This window comes from Salvia hispanica, chromosome 2 (genome assembly GCF_029641045.1).
Source record: "Salvia hispanica isolate PSC_SH4W2 chromosome 2, Shi_PSC_v1, whole genome shotgun sequence".
Classification (NCBI taxonomy): domain Eukaryota; kingdom Viridiplantae; phylum Streptophyta; class Magnoliopsida; order Lamiales; family Lamiaceae; genus Salvia; species Salvia hispanica.
The window spans coordinates 63,349,761-63,369,902 of record NC_142693.1 but is presented as its reverse complement, the minus strand read 5'-3'; the positions used below and the strand labels follow the sequence as shown (position 1 = coordinate 63,369,902).

Here is a 20,142-nt window from a genome sequence, read left to right as displayed (position 1 = left end):
TTTATATAGTCAAAACCCAAATATATGTAGTTGCAATTATCTGGGCTACCAAGTGGTGAGAGAATAATTCCACTTTAAATTATTGTAGAAAGCAATGCAATGTGGTCCAAATGGAACCAATATATATGAAAAAGCGTTAAGAGGGTCGTTTGGATCATAGCATCAAATGAATGGATATGAATCTGTAAAATTCATATAATTTTATAAATCATATGGACAATCGTCATTTGGATCATAGCATCAAATGAATGGATATGGATTTGTAAAATTCATATAATTTTATAAAACATATTGTCATATGGACAATCGTCGAGGTGGCCCAACTCCTTTACTTTGACAAAGTATACTTTTCAAGCTTAAACAATTCTATTCTTGCTAACATAAACACACATTCCTCTCTTTCTCATTTGGCTATCAGAAGAAGAAAAGTTATCCATTGTTGTTTCAGGCTGAGGCATTTCTTCAACTCCTTCTTGACAATCTGAGCTCCCTTATCAAGGAGGAGATCGGACTGATCTTGGGCGTCGATGATGAGATGAAGAAGCTCTGCAGCACTCTCACCACCATCCAAGCTGTGTTGGAGGATGCCGAAGACAAGCAAATCCAGAGCAAGCCAATTCGAGACTGGCTGCGGAAGTTCACCGCTCTTGCTTATGAGATTGATGACATTTTGGATGAGTGCAACACTCATGTCTCCAAACTCAACCACTCTCCTTCCAAACTCAGCCGCTACAGCCTCAAGAAATTATTGTATCACCACAATATAGCAAGGAGGATGAAGCAAGTCAACGAGAAAGTGGAGGCAGTTGTTGCGGAGCGTGCTAAGTTTCATCTGCGTGAGATGCCTGTTGATAGACCAAGAGAAGCTGCTCTTGTTTCACGCGAGACAGCTTCCGTGTTGAACCAATCTGATAAGATTCATGGCAGGGAAGAAGATAAAGACAAGATTGTGAAGATGTTAGTGAATAATGTGAAGGAGGAGAAGAAGATGTCCGTGTTGCCGATCTTAGGCGTTGGCGGCCTTGGGAAGACCACTCTCGCTCGACTAGTCTTCAATGATCCACAGGTGGAAGAGCACTTTGATCTAAAGATTTGGGTTTGTGTCTCAGATAATTTTGAGATGAAGACTTTGGTGAAAGCTTCGGATCTGCAACACTTGGATGCTGCAGAGCGTCAACTTTGGGAATTGTTGAGCAGAAAAAGATATTTGATTGGGATGGATGATGTTTGGAATGACCACCAGGATAAATGGTTTGAGCTGAGAGATGTTCTATTATGTGGCTCAACTGGTTCATCCGTTGTCGTTACCAGGCGTCAGAAAAAAGTTGTTGATATGATGAGAACACTTCCATGTCATTGCCTCGAGGGGTTGTCGGATGAGCATTGTTGGGCACTGATGCGGCAGTGCGCCTTCGAAGCAGATGAAGAGGTGTCTTTGCAGCTGGACATAATTGGGAAACAGATCATGAAGAAATGTGTTGGAGTGCCCCTCGCTGCTACAACGCTTGGAGGAATCCTACGGTTTAATAGGAGAGAAGAGGAATGGATACATGTGAGAGATAGTGAGATATGGAAGTTGTCGGCTGAAGAGAGTTTGATAGTGCCTGCTTTAAGGTTGAGTTATCATCATCTTCCCTTGGAACTCAGGCAATGCTTTGCTTACTTTGCAGCCTTTCCTAAGGACCATTACATTGAAAAGGGACGACTGATCCTTCTATGGATTGCTCATGGCTACATTTCATCAAAGGGGGCTCTACAAGTAGAAGATGTTGGAAATCAAATATGTAATGAGCTACTACTTAGATCTCTTCTGCAAGTAGATGAGTATGAAAATATCGGTATGCATGATCTCGTTCATGATCTGGCAGAGTCAATAATGGAGAATAAAGTTCCCGGAGTACAAAGTAAAAGAAATCTAGCAAGTGCATCAACTATCCGCGAGGTAAATTTGCTACACAAAACTCTTGTGTTTCCCAAATCTTTTCAGCAAGATATGAACATTACTTCCATCTTGGAGTTCACAAGTTTAAGAGTGTTAAATGCCCCTCGTAGCATAGTACAAGATTTGCCTCCTTCCATTGGCAATCTTAGACATTTGCGATTCTTAAATTTGGCCTATTCAGAAATTCGCACACTCCCAAACTCGTTATGTACTCTTTGGAATTTGCAAATCCTCTACTTGGACTACTGTGATAGACTTGTGGCTTTACCTAAGAAGTTCACATCTCTACGTAATCTCCAACATCTAGGTCTTCATGGGTGCAACTCGTTGTGTGAGATGCCATCTAAAATGAGAGAGTTAAATGGTCTAAAAACGTTGAGTATGTTTGTTGTGGGTCTCAAGAGAGATAACAAACTTGAGGAACTGGAATGCTTGAACATCAGTGGAAGGCTTCAGATTAGGCATCTGGAGAGAGTAAAAGACAATATAGATGCTAAGAAATCAAAGATTGCAGAGAAAAACAATCTTCGAGACTTGTGCTTGTCATGGGAAAGAAATGATTTATATAAAGGAGGAAGTTGATGAAATGGTGTTGGAAGCACTTGAACCTCACCCCAATCTTGAATCTCTTTATATACAAGGCTTCAGTGGTAGATATCTTCCACGTTGGATGGAAAATTCAACGCAGAGAAAAATAGTTCATATAGATATAACTGATTGCGAAAATATTAGGCGTTTTCCAAAATTGGGAGAGTTACCCCATCTTAGGACGCTAGATTTAAAGAATGTGGGGGTGGAGTATATTATTGAAGAAGAAGTTGGGAGTGGACACCCTGTAAAGATACAATTTGTGGCTCTGGAAAGTCTTGATTTAGTTGATCTCCCAAATCTTAAGGGACTCTCAAAGGAGCAAGAGAGTAGTAAAGAAGCATTCCCGAATCTGGAAAACCTAAGTATCAAGCGTTGCTCTTCATTAGTATTGCCATCACTTTCGTCCCTCGGAAAGTTGAAGCAACTAGCATGCAGAAGCTCAGATTTGGCTCTATTATCTGAGCACGACATTCCTAGTAATCTGTCAATCGAAGTTGAAGAGAACCTGGCATGTTTCCCAATAGAAGCGCTGAAAAAGTTTAGTAAGATGCGTTCATTGACAATTGAGAATGCAAAAGAGATCTCCGTGACAAGAGAAGGTCTGGAAGCCTTAAAAGAGCTTACAAGTTTATGGTTAGTAAGTTGTCGGACAATGAGATGTTTAGAAGGGATGCTGCTGCACCTTACTGCTTTGGAGAACCTCACCATATCGAAGTGCCCAGAATTACTAGAGTTGCCTGAGGATATTAAACATCTCCATAATCTTAAGTTCCTCCAGTTACATATGAGATGTTTACCGGAAGGAATGTCGCAGCACCTTACTGCTTTGAAGGAGCTCTACATATGGAATTTCCCAGAATTACATGAGTTGCCAAAGGATATTAAACATCTGCCAAATCTTAAGAAACTCTATTTATATGGCCTTCACAAGCTGACACGCTTGCCTCAAGCCTTTCAGCACCTCTCTATTCTATACCTTGAAGATCTTCCTAAGCTGGAATCACTTCCAGATCAGCTACCATCTCTCTATACACTCAATGTTATGAGCTGCCCAAAAGGTTGTATCGATTCCTGATCTGCCAAATCTGAAACACCTAAGGGTCATTGAATGCCCACAACTGGAAAGGCGATGTCGGAGAGGAAGTGGAGAGGATTGGCACAAGATTGCCCACGATCGCAGCATCACTGTTTATCCAAATTAACTCAGCTATTTTTTGTTGATTCTGTGTAAAACAAGTCGAGCCAACATATGATTTCAGTAATTTGTGTTCAAGTGATCACATCATTCTTCAAGATTAAGAAGATGTACCAAAAACAGCATTGGAGAAAGATTACAAAGATGGTGAGTAATTGTATTTCAATGTATTCTTCTTTATTTGTTATTTACACGGAGTACAATATACTGACTAGTGTTCTTGTTTATTTCTTTATATTTCATAGTGTTGGAGGAACTTTGAAAAGTTGGCATTGTGGCAGGGGGCGAAGTAGTACATCTTTGAGTGTGCATTGTCAAATGCAAATGTCTTAGTATATGTGGCTGAATTTCTGTGTTTAAGTATTTGGTGGCAAGATTTTTATTGTGTGCTTGTAGTTAGATGATTTTTTGGAGTGTGAAAGCTGAGCTATGCCTATGGGTGAAATAATATTGTTGTACTCCATCATCGAAGATTCCAATTCAATAGAATATTCTTCACTCTATATTTTATTTAAATTACATATTATTAGTAAGAGAGAAGGAAAAAAGTAAGAGAGAAGTTTTAAAAACTTTCCTTTTTTGAATGTGCCCTATTTTTCATGGACTACCAAAAATGACAAATGTGCCTTATTTTTCGTGGACGGAGGGAATAATTTATTTAAGATATGTTTTAAATATAAATTACTATTAAATAAGAAATCATACAGCTTGATAATTAAATGTTTATATTAAAAACGTTCAAACTTAAATTAAATTATACTTAAGGATATCATAATTGCATCAACATACTATTTAGTTGTTGTAATTTAATTATCTAGTTTAAACTAGAACTCCTTGAGAGCAACAAATTCCATTACTATGAAAAAAGATAAACACCAAAGTCCTCTTTAGATGAATTCCAGTTTCAAGAAGATGAATCGCCGGCGGCAAAAGCTCTCTCTCTATCACTCTATCTGTGTGTAATTAATGGATGATTGCAAAAGTTGGATATTTTTACTCAATTCAAGTGAAGTGTTCAATAGTCCATTATGAGTTCTGTTTGGTTTTCAGTCTTTGATAAATTTGATTTTTGCTCAAAATCGGAAAAAATAAAGCTAAACTAAAATTATGATCTTGGTAGTATTTTGAAGTGCTGTGGTGAATCTGTTTGGTTTATGTGAAATGCACAAACATGTCAACAATGATAAAGATTGCTAGAGGCATGATTAAGGACTAATGCCAAGTTTTTGTGTTTTCACTTAGCTTTCTTGAAGTTTTTGTAGTTTATCTGATATTAATGTTGGTGTATGATTGTTTGATGTTTGAAGATGTTCAGGATTCTGTTTGGTGCCCGAAGACGTAGATGTTTGAAGTTTGATGGCCTTCTTTTCTCATTCCGAGCCAATAATGAGGTAGGCACTGTAGTTTGTTGTCCGTTTAGAATGCTGGTTACTTGGTTCGGTGATCGAGTTGGAACTTTTCGACTAGTAAGCTGAAACGGAGTATATTGTTGTTCGATTATGTGTTACGGTTCTCGGTTGATAATTTACATAGGTAGAAGATGTCCTTATATGCCTGTTTCTGCCAAGTCTTAACATATTTTCATTACTTAGCTGGAGTTTCTCTGTTTATAGTAGAGAATATGCAGTTTTGCTGTTTATGATGTATTATAGTACTTCTGAATTATGTGTTTCTTATTTTTATAAGATCTTAGCTAAGTTTCTCAAGTGTAAGTTATTAATATATAAATTCACTGATATGTAAATTTACGCTCATCATAGTTTAATAGACAAAGAAAAGGTAGTCTTAGGGAGTGGTTCGAAATGTTTAGTGGGATGAAAAAGTATTAAGAGGGTGAAGTCGATCTTATCATCACCCCATTAAACAATTAAATCTTGATTAACATATAGACAAACCGACTAATTTACATGTAATTATTCCATTACTAACTTTTGAATAATTGAACAAAAGACAAGGAAAGGTGGCATATTATTCAACTCTTGCAAATACAAAGTGACAATACAAACATACAATATACCATCATCCTCTGACATTCATCCTTCTCATATCTGCTTTGTCTATCAGAAGAAGAATCGTTAATTCTTATTGTTCCATAATGGCAGAGGCATTTCTTCAACTCCTTCTTAACAAACTGATATCTCTTATCAACCGGGAGATCGGACTGATCTTGGGCGTCGACGAGGTGATGAAGAAGCTCTACAGCACTCTCACCACCATCCAAGTTGTGTTGGAGGATGCCGAAGACAAGCAAATCCAGAGCAAGCCAATTCGAAATTGGCTGCAGAAGCTCAACGATATTGCTTATGTGATTGATGACGTATTGGATGACTGCAACACTGAAGTCTCCAAACTCGACCACTCTCATTCAAAATACAGTCGCTATAGCCTCAAGAAAATTTTGTATTGCCACAAAATTGCAAGGAGAATGAAGCAAGTCAACGAGAAAGTGGAGGCCATTGCTGCGGAGCGCACTAAGTTTCATCTGTGCGAGATGCCTGTTCATAGGCCAAGAGAAGTATCTCTTGCGTCGCGCGAAACGGCTTCCCTGTTGAATGAGTCTGATAAGATTCTTGGCAGGGAAGAAGATAAAGACAAAATTGTGAAGATATTGGTAAATGACTTGAAGGAGAAACAGGAGATGTCTATGTCTGTGCTGCCAATCATCGGTGTTGGCGGCCTTGGCAAGACCACTCTCACTCGACTAGTCTTCAACGATCCCCAGGTGAAAGAACACTTCGATGTAAGGATATGGGTTTGTGTTTCTGATAACTTTGAAATGAAAACTTTGGTGAAAGCAATGATTGAATCTGCCACGGGGAATGAAAAAGCTACGGATCTGCAGCACTTGGATGCTACTGAACGTCGCCTCTGGGAATTGTTAAGCAATAAAAGGTATTTGATTGTGATGGATGATGTTTGGAATGACCACCAGGATAAATGGTTTGAGTTGAGAGATATTTTATCATGTGGCTCAGCCGGTTCATCGGTTGTTGTCACCACACGCCAGAAGAAGGTTGCTGATATAATGACAACTCTTCCATGTTATTGCCTTGAGGGGCTGTCAGATGAGCACAGTTGGGCGCTGCTACGGCAGCGAGCCTTTGGACCAGTTGAAGAGGTGTCACCAGAGCTGGAAATAATTGGGAAACAGATCGTGAATAAATGTGCTGGAGTGCCCCTGGCTGCTACAACACTTGGTGGAATTCTACGGTTTAAAAGAAAGGAAGAGGAATGGATATATGTGAGAGACAATGATATATGGAAGTTGTCGCCTGAGGAGAGTTTGATAATGCCAGCTTTGAGATTGAGTTATCATCATCTTCCGTTGGAGCTAAGACAATGCTTTGCTTATTTTGCATCCTTTCCTAAGGACCATTACATTGAAAAGGAAGAACTGATCCTTCTATGGATGGCTCATGGCTACATTTCATCAAAGGGGGCTCTTCAAGTGGAAGATGTTGGAAATCAAATATGTAATGAGCTACTACTGCGATCTCTTCTACAAACAAATGTGTTATACCCAAACGAGATTGGTATGCATGATCTCGTTCATGATCTTGCAGAATCAATAATGGAGAACAAAGTTCCTGGAGTACAAAGTGAAAGAGGTCTCACAAGTGCATCAACTATCCGCGAGGTAAATTTTCAACAAAAAACAGTTGTGTTTCCTAAAACTTTTCAACAAGATATGGACCTTACTTCTATTTTAGATCTCACAAGTTTAAGAGTGTTAAATGCACCTCGTAATGCAATAGACGATTTGCCTCCTTCCATCAGCAATCTTAAACATTTGCGATACTTGAATTTGTCTAGTTCTAAAATTCGCACTCTCCCTAACTCGTTATGTACTCTTTGGAATTTGCAAACCCTCAACTTGGATTACTGTGTTAGACTTGTGGCTTTACCTAAGAAGCTCACATCCTTACGTAATCTCCAACATCTATGTTTGTGGGAGTGCAACTCATTGTGTAAAATGCCATCTAAAATGAGAGAGTTAAATGGCCTGAAAACATTGAGCACGTTTGTCGTTGGTCTGAAGAGAGGTAACCAACTTGATGAACTAGAATGCTTGAAGCTCAGTGGAAGGCTTGAGATTAGGCATCTTGAGAGAGTGAAAGACCATATGGTTGCAAAGAAAGCAAAGATTGCAATGAAAAAACATCTTCAGGAGTTGAGGTTGTCATGGGAAAGAAATGATTTAACCAAGATAGAGAAGGAGGTTGATGAAAGGGTGTTGGAAGCACTTGAACCTCACCCTAATCTTGAATCTCTTTGTATGACAGGCTTTAGTGGTAGATATGTTCCAAGTTGGATGGCAAATTCAACGCTGAGAAAAATAGTTACGATTAATATAAGTGATTGTGAAAATATTAGGCATTTTCCGAAACTGGGAGAGTTACCTAATCTTCAACAGCTGTATATAAGGAATGTGGGGGTGGAGTATATTATTGAAGAAGAAGTTGGGAGTGGACAACCAGTAAAGATACAGTTCCTAGCGTTGAAAGAATTGTATTTAACTGATCTCCCAAATCTTAAGGGACTCTCAAAGGAGCATGAGAGTGAAGAAGCATTCCCAAATCTTCAAACTCTAAGCATTAAGCATTGCTCTTCACTAATACTGCAACCACTCTCATCCTTTCAAAAGTTGGATGAACTAAGATGTCATAGCTCAACTTTGGGTTTATTATCTGAGCTCGACATTCCTAGGGATCTCACCTTGGAAATTGAGGAGAGCTTGACATGTTTCCCATTAGAAACACTGGCAAAGTTCAGTAAGTTGCAATCACTGAGCATTACGGATGCAAAAGAGATCATTGTGACAAGAGAAGTCTTAAAAGATCTTACATGTTTAAGTCTAGGGAGTTGTTGGACGATGAGATCTTTACCTGAAGGGATGTTGGAGCACCTTACTGCTCTGAAATCCCTCCATATATTGAATTGCCCAGAGTTAGTAGAGCTGTCAGATGATACTGAACATCACCATAATATTTCGATGCTTGTGTTATGGTTTCTTCCCAAGATGACGCGCTTGCCTCGAGCTTTTCAGCAGCTCACTTATCTATACTTATTGGTTCTTCCTGAGCTGAAATCAATCCCAGATCAGCTACCATCTCTTACCTTGCTTGGTGTAGGAGGTTGCCCAAAGGTTGTATCGATTCCAGCTCTGCCGAATCTGGAAGTGCTAATAGTCATTGGATGCCCACAGCTGGAAAGGCGATATCGGAGAGGAAGTGGAGAGGATTGGCACAAGATTGCCCACGTTCGCCATATCAGTATTTCTTCACAATAACTAAACTATTTTTTGTAAAACAAATCAAGCTTGACTATGGTTTTAATACTTTGTCTTCAAGATGAAGATGGTGCACCAGAAATAGCTTTGGAGAAAGTCTATGAAGTCGGTGAGTAATTCTATTTCAATGTATTATTCATTAACTTTTTTTCCTTTGTTTTTGTTTATAGGAGTATAAGATAAACTTACTCTTATTCTTGTTTATTTCTTTATTTTTCACAGTGTTGGTGGAACTTCGGAAGATTGGCATAATGTTAGGGGGCGAAGCAAGTACAGGTTCGAATGCAAGTGTCTTACAATTTGTGGGTGACTTTTTGTGTTTCTCAACTTTTTAAAGCATTTTGTGGCAAGATCATTCTTGTTGTATGCTTACTTGGATGATTTCGTATATACTAGGAATGATGCTTCTCTGTATGAGAAATTTAAAGCAATCCATGGTGCTGGAATTTGATATGATGGATCTTTACTTCCATGGTGTATTAATTTCTCAGAAGAACCGGTGATATGCTTAATTAAAATTTTGTTTTACATATTTGATGTGAAATGTCACTTGTTGAGAGATCTCCTCCGTTGTGTTTATGATAATTGCAATTTATGTACTCCTCACGCAAGGCATTGCTGGTGGGATGAAATAATGAACCCCTTCTCCGGCCATCTAAACCAAGCAGTTCTCATAATCTTTTTGTTCGATGTTGGCAGGCGCTTGAGAAGGCGAAATATCAGATTGGGGTGAATATACAGTTCTTGAGAAGGACATAGACTGGGCCGTGGTAAGTGCCTTGTGGAACGTGATACGTCTATGTAAGTAGTACATACAGGACGGCCTTTCGAACGTCTAATTCGATAAATAATAATCAAAATGAACAAAATAAAAAATATCGCCCGTACTACTACCGGACTTGTTGGCAGAATAGCGGTTGTGTTTATTTGTGTGGAGTGTGTGTTGTGTTTGTAATGTTAGTGTTGACATAGAATAGATTACAGTTTATTTGTATACTTGCATTGTTTGTGAGTTACTGTTTTCTGTTTTTGCTGCCTTCTTTCAAGATCTTATGAACATTTTTCTTAGTATGTTTTAACATACAAAATGAACTCTTTTAACATTTATGTGACACTTACCACTGATTTACCACTATACGTATCGAATTAAATCTCACCTCGAATTATTCAATTCAGAAAATATAGAGAGTATTATTCACAATTGTTATAACTCTGTATAACAATAAAAGATTTTAGATTAAATTGATTTGATTGAGCATCGCATTGCATTTTATTGTTTTAAAAGATTTTAGATTACTACAATCCACTTTCCGAGCTAGCCAAATAAATGAATGATTGGAGCCTTCCCCTCTCTTTCCGAGCCAATGAAGAGGTATGCTTATGTCTCTTTGGCATGTTAGTTAGGCGATGGAGTTGGAACATCTCCAACTAATGCCTTTGGCTGCCAGAGGATATTAAACATCTCCATAATCTTGATGGGCTTGTGTTAGAGAGTCTTCCCAAGATGACGCGCTTGCCTCAAGCCTTTCAGCACCTCACTTGGCTCGTGTTAGAGGATAATCCAGAGCTGGAATCAGTCCCAGATCAGCTACTGTCTCTTAATACACTCAAAGTTACAGACTGCCCAAAGGTTGTAACTATTCCAGCTCTGCCAAATTTTAAAGAGCTAACAGTCACTGGTTGCCCACAACTGGAAAGGCGATATCAGAGAGGAAGCAGAGAGGATTGGCACAAAATTGCCCACTTGTTCTCCTATATAATTTAACTATTTTTGATCTTTAAGTTCTTGATTGATAAGTTACGTAAGTACAAGATGTCCTTATTTGCCTGTTTCTGCCAGGTCTTAAGTCTTAACATATTTTCATCATTTCCAGTGTTTATGAAATGTACAGAATATGCACTATTGATGTTTATGATGAATATATGCTTCAAAATAAGTGTTTTATGTGTTTTTATGCACTTTGAGATTACCTTCTTCTTCATACAAACATCGGCGGATCCAGGTGGGGTCGAGTGGGGTCGGCCGACCCCACCATCGCCCCTGGACAGCTGTCGGAAAGTTTGCCTTCGACCCTACGGCGTCCGCTCCTCCGCCCTTTTACCCCACTCAGAGAGAATTGATGACAAGGTTAGCAAGAGATGGGGAGGAACTACGATGTAGCAGCAGCATCGCGCGCTGATGGAGGTGTGGCGACCGAGAAGGCGAGAATGAAGAATGGGAGAGAGGCTTTTTCAGCTTTGTTTTCGAAGGAGAGATACGGGTTTGTTGTAGTGAGAGGAGAGGGGGGGGGTAGTTGGTAGGAGAGAGAAGTTCCTATAAGCATTAATTTACATAAAAAAACATAGGTGGCACCATAAAAAATTGACACATCCCTACTCTACTAATTTGAAAAATACTAACTGTAGTATTAAAATTTTACTGATACTCCCTCCGTCTCATTGAAGATAACCCACTTTCCTTTTTGGTTTGTCCCAATCAAGATGGCTAATTACTTAAAATAGAAACATCTTTATCTCTACTTTATTCCCTCTTTCTTACTTTACTCTCTCCTCTTAACACACAAAATATAACTGCATAAAATCCCGTGCCGCCCAAGAAAGGAGTCATCTTCCTTGGGACGGAGGGAGTATATCTTTACAACAATTTTCACATTAATCAATTTTGTATAATCAATTTCAACTAATTAATTATTTAAATTGAACACAGACTTTAATAATAATAATATAGTGGTATTTCTTAATTTTTTCTAGTTTTTGTTAGTATAATTTCACATTCAGCCTTATTGTTCATATTTGAATTATTTAAAAAAAAAGTTAATTTTCTAAATATTTGATGTTATAGAAAAAATTACTCATTTACAGCATATAAAATATAAATACAACGTATTTTAAAAAATTTATTAATTTAATACTCCATTTGTCCATGAAAAATAGTTTCATTTTGCAATTTTAGGATGTCCATAAAAAATAGTTTCGTTTCAAAATGAAAACTTTCTTTCATACTCTATCTATATTCTCTCCTTTGTTTCTCTTACTTTTTTTCATTTCCTCTCATACTTTATCTACTTTTTCACCCATCTCTCTCATTCTATCAATTTATCGGTAAAACCAGTGTTGTTCACAAATGAGATTATTTTTTGTGAACGGAGCGAGTATTATATTTTTTCCGACCCCACGATATTCAACTCCTGGATCCGCCATTGCATACAAACACGATTCTTCTTGTCTAGTGGCTACCATAAATCCTTCCAGGTCTATGTGCTTGTATTCCTTGCATAAGAAATCTCCTTGATTTCACACATCAAAGGCAACATGGGTATTAAGTTCGCCTCTTCCTCCGATGCGACACCCTCTGTAGAACATTTTCGTTGCCAATGTCTAAATTTCAATCCCTTGAATGTCTCGGGTTCTTTGGCCTGAGCCATGGCCCTTGAGGTCTTCACCGGTGCCAATACTTAGGTCGTTCGAAGTTGGGTTGTTGGAAATATTATCCTAAGCAGGATCAATTTATAAAATTTGACTTATAGGCACTGTTTAGCCATGCATACAGAGGCCTATCCCAAGCTATGGTAGGGGCTCTAGTGGAGACTTCAGAAACTAGATAACAAGCTATGGACCTTCAAAGTTTGAGAAAATTAGAGTTAGGATTTAGGAGTTGAACTTCCACGAATTTGGTCTGTATGTATCTCCCAATCTAAGGACCCAATTAGTCATACATAAACTAGGAAGGGAGTGCGTTATATTGCTAACTAATTAAATTGCTAACTCTCCTAACTCATCAATATAGTGTATTAAATATGTTAACACGGTGACATCAAAATGTCAACACATAATATCAACACATTATATTGAAGTTCAAAAAAATTATTTGTTGACATTTTAATGTCATCGTGTTGACATTTTTAATACACTGCGGTGATGAGTTAGCAAGTTAGGGACATACTAGACACATATATTACTAGATACATATATTACTGAAAACTGGATGAATCCGGTTCAACGATAGGGACCTTGACTTTACATTATCCCGGAAGGGAGCTAATAATATCTTCGTATAATTATCTAGCTTACAGTAATCCCCATGCGAAACGAGGATCTTCTCATAACTTTCTGTTGATGCTAGCAGGCGCTGGAGATGGTGAAGAGACAATGCTTGCGAAGGACACAGACTGGGCCGTGGTAGGCGCCATGTGGAAAGAGATACACTGTGTGAATAGTACATAGAATACGACGTGGTTATGCACCCCAAGATGACGGACTTGCCTCAAGCTTTTCAGCACCTCACTAATCTACACGTAGAGGATCTTCCAGAGCTGGAATCAATCCCAGATCAACTACGATCACTTAGTATGCTCTTTGTTAAGGATTTCCCAAAGATTGTATCGATTCCAGTGCTGCCAAATCTGAAATCGCTAACGGCACTTGGAGTATTAATAGCACAAGCAATAAAAGATTTGCCTCCTTCCATTGGCAATCTTCAACATCTGCGCTACTTGAATTTGTCCTTTTCCAAATTTCGTATTCTCCCTAGCTCGTTATGTACTCTTTGGAATTTGCAAATCCTCAACTTGGATAACTGTGATAGGCTTGTGGCTTTACCTAAGAAGTTCACATCTTTATGTAATCTCCAACATCTAGGTCTGTATGGCTGCAACTCGTTGTGTGAGATGCCATCTAAAATGAGAGAGTTAAATGGCCTAAAAACATTGAGTCTATTTGTTGTGGGTCTCAAGAGAGATAACAGACTTGAGGAATTGGAATGTTTGAAGCTCAGTGGAAGGCTTCATATTAGGCATCTGGAGAGAGCAAAAGACCATATGGATGCAAAGAAAGCAAAGATTGTAGAGAAAAACAATCTTCGGGAGTTGAGTTTGTCATGGGAAAGAAATGACCTATCCAAGCTAGAGGAGGAAGTAGATGAAAGGGTGTTGGAAGCACTTGAACCTCACCCCAACCTTTACTGTGTTTCTATAAAAGGCTTCAGTGGTAGATATCTTCCACGATGGATGGAAAGTTCAACGCTGAGAAAAATAGTTGAGATTTATATAACCGATTGCGAAAATATTAGGCGTTTTCCAAAACTTGGAGAGTTACCACATCTTGAGAAGTTGTATTTAATGAATGTGGGGGTGGAGTATATTATTGAAAAAGAAGTTGTGTGTGGACACCCAGTAAAGATACAGTTCATTGCTTTGAAAAAATTGTGTTTCACTAATCTACCAAATCTCAAGGGACTCTCAAAAGAGCATGAGAGTAAAGAAGCATTCCCAAATCTCGAAACTCTGTTGATTGAGCGTTGTTATTCATTAGTACTGTGACCACTATCATCCCTTCAAAAGTTGGAGGAACTAAGATGCAGTAGCTCAACTTTGGGTTTATTATCTGAGCAGGACATTCCTAGGAGTCTCAATCTGGAAATTGAGGAGAGCCTGACTTGTTTTCCAGTAGAAACACTGGCAAAATTCAGTAAGCTCCAATCACTGACAATTACAGGAGCAAAAGAGATTTCTGTGACAAGAGAAGTTATGCAATCCTTAAAAGAGCTTACACGATTATGCCTGGATAGTTGTCAGACAATGAGATGTTTACCCGAAGGGATGTTGGGGCACCTTACTGCTCTGGAATTCCTCCAGATATGGGATTGCCAAGAGTTTGTAGAGCTTCCAGAGGATATTAAACATCTTCATAATCTTGAGTATCTTGTGTTACATGATCTACCCAAGATGACGCACTTGCCTCAAGCTTTTCAGCAGCTCACTTTGCTATACCTATGTGATCTTCCTGAGCTCGAAACACTCCCGGATCAGCTACCATCTCTTGATTCACTCTTTGTTGTACACTGCCCAAAGGTTATATCGATTCCACCTCTGCCAAATCTGAAAGTTCTAAGCATCAGTGGATGCCCAGAGCTGGGAAGGCGATGTCAGAAAAGAAGCGGTGAGGATTGGCACAAGATTTCCCATGTTCGCAGAATCGATATTTCTCCAAAATAACTCAACTATTTTTTGTTTGATTTTATGTAAATGTGTTCAAGTGACATCATTCTTCAAGATTAAGAAGATGTAACAGAAACAACATTGGAAGAAGATTACAAAGATGGTGAGTAATTGTATTTCAAGGTATTCTTCTTTATTTTACTTTTTTATTTACTTAGTACAATATACTAACTCTTATTTTTGTCTGTTTCTTTATTTTTTGTAGTGTTGGAGGAACTTTGGAAAGTTGGCACGAAGTAGTACAGCTTTGAGTGTGGCTGAATTTCTGATTTAGAGGTTTTAGAATATGTGGCTGAATTTCTGTTTTACTCAACTTTTTTAAGTATTTGGTGGCAAAATTTTGATTGTGTGCTTGTAGTTAGATGTTTTTACTTGGAGAACCAAATTTAAGGGAAGGTTTGTTGAATGATTTTACTTGACTCATATCTAGTTGTCTATTTCTTTGCTACAATGTCTAGAGATTAGCTGTTATTCTGCTGAGTTATCTTGCAAGTACATTAATTAGACCTTCTTTTCTACTCATCTATTTCTTTGCTATCTTAAGGTGCTGTGTTCGGTAGAATTACATATTCTGTTTGCCAATGTTTGAAATTCAATCGAGTCATACATTTCTAGACCTGAATCATGGCCGTTAATGGTGTAAGCATTGTTGTGTTGGCGGAAGCAAAGACTGACCCTATTACAATGTTGGTGGTATTTTAAATTGCTGTCCTGAATCTGTTCGGAGCCCGAAGACATAGATGTAGATTGTAGAGCCAATAAAGAGGTATGCATCTTCAGTTCAGTATGTCTCTTTAGCATGTTAGTTAGGCGATCGAGTTGGAACTTTTCGACTAGTAAGCTGAAACAGAGTCTACTATTGTTCAATTATGTGTTTCGAAAATGGCTGATAAGTTAGATAAGTAGAAGATGTCCTTATATGCCTATTTCTGCCAAGCCTTAACATATTTTCATCATTTATATGCACTTTTCATGTTCATGATGTATTTTGTGTGCTCACACTTGGATGATTTCATATGTACAAGGCATGATGCTGCCATGTTTGAGAAGTTCAAAACAATCCATGCTGCTGTAATTTGATATGATGGATCTTTACTTTCATGGTATATCCATTCTCAGAAGAAATATGTTGGTGATATTCTTAATGAACCTCACCTCAAAATATGCAAGCCTTGACTGTGTTGCTCATAACACTTCAAGAACAGTAGCTTAAATTTAATTTCTTGAACTTTGAGTTTAAGAACAATATTTTTTTGAAATATATACGAGCCGTTATTAAAATACATAGAATTTAAATTTTGTTACTCCAAATAGAAATAAAAGATTTTTTATTAAAACTGAATTGTATTAGATCTCCTTGGGGCTTAGAATAGCATTTCATTTATTTCTAAAAAATGATTTTAGATTACTACAAAATTTCTTTCGAAATGATTTAGCACAAAAACCATTTCAAGTCCTTAGTTTTTACCAGAACATCCAGTTTCAAGAATATAGGATTTCTCTTTAGAAGCTCTTGGACAACTTTTTCAGCTCACCACAGTTCACTTGTGGTCAGCTTCCTCGGTCTATATATGTGTGTGTGTTTTGTGCGAGTAATTAATGGATAATTGCAAATTTTGGAATTTTTTACCCAATAGGGATGAGGGTTCTAGTGAATTTGCGGAATTATCTTGTGTTCAATAATCCATTGTCAGTTTGTGGGGTTTCCTTCTGAATCTGAATCTGTTTCTGTGTTTTTTCTTGGCATTCTTGAAGTTTTTTGTAATGTATCTGATATTGGTGTTGGAGAATGATTGTTTGATGTTTGATGATGTTCAGGACTCTGTTCGGTGCCCGAAGAGGTAGATGTTGAGCTAGCCACAGAAATGAATGATTTGGGCCTTCCCCTCTCTTTCCGAGCCAATACAGATGTATACTTATGTCTCTTTGGCACGTTAGTTAGGCGATGAAGTTGGAACTTTTCGACTAGTAAGCTGAAATTTCGGAGTTTATTGTCGTTTGATGAGAATTCTGAAAGTGTTTAAGTTGCTTCCCAATATATCATAGTCTTTACTATGATGTTGATGTGTCATCCTATTTCATTGTCGACCTTAGCTTATTGCCTTTGGCTAGTGTGACTAAGTGTTGATGCCATTTTGTAGACAAGATATGGCATGGCAAGAATATTCATGTTTGATGTTTCTGATGTGTATATACTTCACAACTAAGTGTTTCTGATTTTCGGAAGATCTTAGCTGATGTATTGCTGTTATGGTGTTTACTACGAGTTTGGTGTGCCATCATCTTCTGTTGTCAACCTCAGCTATTGCCTTTGGCTAGTGTGACGAGAAAGGGGAAGAGCTCGCGCGAGAAAGAGATACCAGCAAAGTCGTATTGACATTGAGTATTAGTTTATATCATTCCGGATTCTACAAAAGGGACTGAGGAGGATATTAGGTCCCCTGCTAGTGTGCTTAATACTTCCTCTGTTCCATGTACAACATTTCTTTTGTTTCCAACGTTTTCAATTCAATTCCTTGAATGTCTTGGTCAGGGTCATGGCCATTAAGGTTGTCAGCAGTGCCAATATTGAAGTGGCGGCAGCAAAGAAATATCTTATTACATCATTGTTGTTGTTGTTCCTGCCAGTTCCAACTTCAGCATGCATGGTTGATGTAAAATGGCGAAGTGATGATGATTATCACTATGTATGCTCGTGAATATCTGTGTATGCATACGCCCCCAGCCCACCTCTCCAAGCTCACTTCGAAGGGGAATGAAGGGTTAGCCTTAAAGGCCACTCATCAAGATGTTGGCAGATATTGGCAAGCCAAAGGTTCATTATTAGGAGTTCAGATGAGGGATCTATGCCTTCTCAAAGTTGGGTTCACAAGGTTTCCAAAATCCTTTGGGTGCTCGGCTATATTCAAGGACACGCATACACAGGCCTATTTCCACAAACTGGATGCTTCAGAAACTAGATAACAAGGTTCGGTCCCCAGTTTGAAGCGGACAGAGAACGGAGCTTGAGCAAAGAGGTTACTGGCCTTCAATGTTGGACAAAATTAGAGTTAGGATTCGGAAACTGGATTTCCACAAATTTGGTCTGTTTTGTGGCTCATTTCAAAAATTTATATCTCCTAATCTAAGGATGTACTAAAAAATAATTAAAGGTTCGGAAGATATTCAACTATTCAAGATACAAAAAAAAAAAAAAAATTGCTCAAACCTTGGTGGAGACGCAAAGATGCATATATTATGCTTATGTCTCTTTGGCAAGTTAGTTAGGCGATGGAGCTGGAACTTTTTCGACTAGTAAGCTAAGGTGCAATCACCGAAGTCCTATTGAGATTCGAGTGTCGATGCTGTAGGTACCCTGTTAGTGTGATTGGACTTGGTGATGATATGTTTTATGAAGCCAAGTCTACCGATGGCTATTAATGTAGGTCTGGATTGTCGAATTTCAGAAAGGAACTACTTAAGAAACGAGGTTGCTGATTGTGATTGGACTGAAATAAACGAATAATCGAACTCTCTCCATCAGGATGCCTCTTTGGTGATAGAAAGCTTTCCGAACAAGCTGATTCCCAAAATGATTTCCAGCACTGGTGAATAGGCTGCACCGGGTGCCTCTTATGTGCGGTTCGCGATTGAGCTACAATTGTTTGTTGGATATGTTGGATAACTTCGCTCATAATTGTTGGTAGGAGGTCGAGTTTGGGCTTAGAGTTCAAGAGAAGATATTAGCTACAAGGGTGAGCCTCTCTTATGTCCTCTACCCAAGTGGTGGCCATGATTGCACTTTGAACTGTAGGAGCATGCCTTAGGGTGATAGAAAATAGTGGGTAGGCTTGAGAAGTGAGACAATTTTGTTGTTTAATGTATCATGTATTGTGATATGAGAATGCTAAGTTATGTGGTAAGTTATATGCTAAGTTACATTCTAAGTTATGTGTACGGATTACTTATTGGGAATTATAGCAAATGAGTGAAAATCGTCAATAGATGTATAGACAATTCATTTTTAGTGCTGATTTTAACCCTGAATTTCTTGAAGGGCTGGACAATGTGATTAGATGAAAATATAATACTCCATGCGTCTTCATTAATTGTCTTGAAAGGGCTGGATCACAATACATGACACATTAAACAACATGTAGGGATTAGATTAGTCTAGATTCACTAATTACCGAGACCTCTTTGTTCTTGTACAAGAGAGCTCAGCCAAACTCTCACCCACGCGGCTGATTTACACAAGTAATACAAACTAAGATTGCTACCAATCTAGTTCTAACGATTGCAAGGTCTTGAAGTTATAATTCCAACTTCAATCGTACTCAATTGCACCTGCACACTCAAGAAACGAGTTAGTAAAACTAAGAGAGATCCTCTCGGATCTAAACACAAGTTATCCACTGAACACCAAAGAGTAAGAACAAGAGATCCGAGAAACTTGGCTCAGAACCCGCCGCAATCAACACTGATCTATTCTTCCAGAACTTAGATCCAAGGGAGCATCAAGGGATTGGATAGAGTTAACCCTCAGACCACCAATACCTCCACCGTGAAAGCCCCTCACACCAGATCAAGATCCACCGAACAAATCCTCCACTTCACGAACTACAAAATTCTCACAAACCCTAACACTTCTCCAGAACTAAGCAATCGAAGAGATTGCTTCACACCAGCACTCACACAAGATCTTACACTCAAAGAACCATGAAAGATCACCAAGAGAAGGCCGGAAGATCACCGGAGAAGAGAGAAGAGAAGAGAGAGATGCTCTGAGTCACACCAGAGTAGAGAGAGAGAGATGAGTGAATAATGAAACGGCTCAACAAGCCAACACACACATAACACTCTCAACCCTACATCCAACGGTCAGGAAGCAATCATCCAAGAAGAGGACACGTGGCAGCATCTGGTGAGAGAGGCTAAGTCATTGGGCTCAGCCCAATTAATAACATCCGGGCTAAACAAATAATCACAGCCCAATAAGAGTCCATCAAAATATCCAACATACTCCACCTTGGACTTTTATTCTGGGAAACCAATCAAGTGTCTTGGGCTAAGGTATTTTCATCATAGCCTACAAGGCAGATCCCTCAGCACCAAAGGACTAAGTCCACAAGCATTTTGGGAACTACCA

The 20,142-nt window shown here is 38.5% G+C and overlaps 1 protein-coding gene and 2 pseudogenes across 7 annotated transcripts; all 3 read left to right on the top strand.

Annotated features, from left to right (window-relative positions):
* The first annotated feature begins 535 nt into the window (after window positions 1-535).
* Window positions 536-2,524, top strand: LOC125200715 (disease resistance protein RGA2 pseudogene; annotated as a pseudogene).
* On the top strand, window positions 2,522-10,545 carry LOC125200009 (disease resistance protein RGA2 pseudogene; annotated as a pseudogene). 6 transcript variants are annotated; one of them, XR_016135630.1, is made up of 5 exons: window positions 2,522-3,875; window positions 5,044-5,119; window positions 5,831-9,127; window positions 9,241-9,294; window positions 9,718-10,012. The product of XR_016135630.1 is annotated as a disease resistance protein RGA2 pseudogene, transcript variant X6 (transcript). The 6 variants fall into 6 exon arrangements; XR_016135629.1 differs by having other exon boundaries at window positions 5,036-5,119; XR_016135628.1 differs by lacking the exons at window positions 2,522-3,875; window positions 5,044-5,119 and adding exons at window positions 9,415-9,517; window positions 10,419-10,545 and having other exon boundaries at window positions 5,706-9,127; window positions 9,718-9,788.
* Window positions 10,546-13,268: 2,723 nt separating this feature from the next.
* LOC148932884 (disease resistance protein RGA2-like) lies at window positions 13,269-18,820 on the top strand. The gene is made up of 5 exons (XM_089065274.1): window positions 13,269-14,327; window positions 14,409-14,981; window positions 16,770-16,855; window positions 17,548-17,701; window positions 18,701-18,820. The coding sequence occupies exons 1-5, from the start codon at window positions 13,269-13,271 to the stop codon at window positions 18,818-18,820; spliced, it is 1,992 nt and encodes a 663-aa protein (XP_088921400.1).
* Window positions 18,821-20,142: the final 1,322 nt, after the last annotated feature.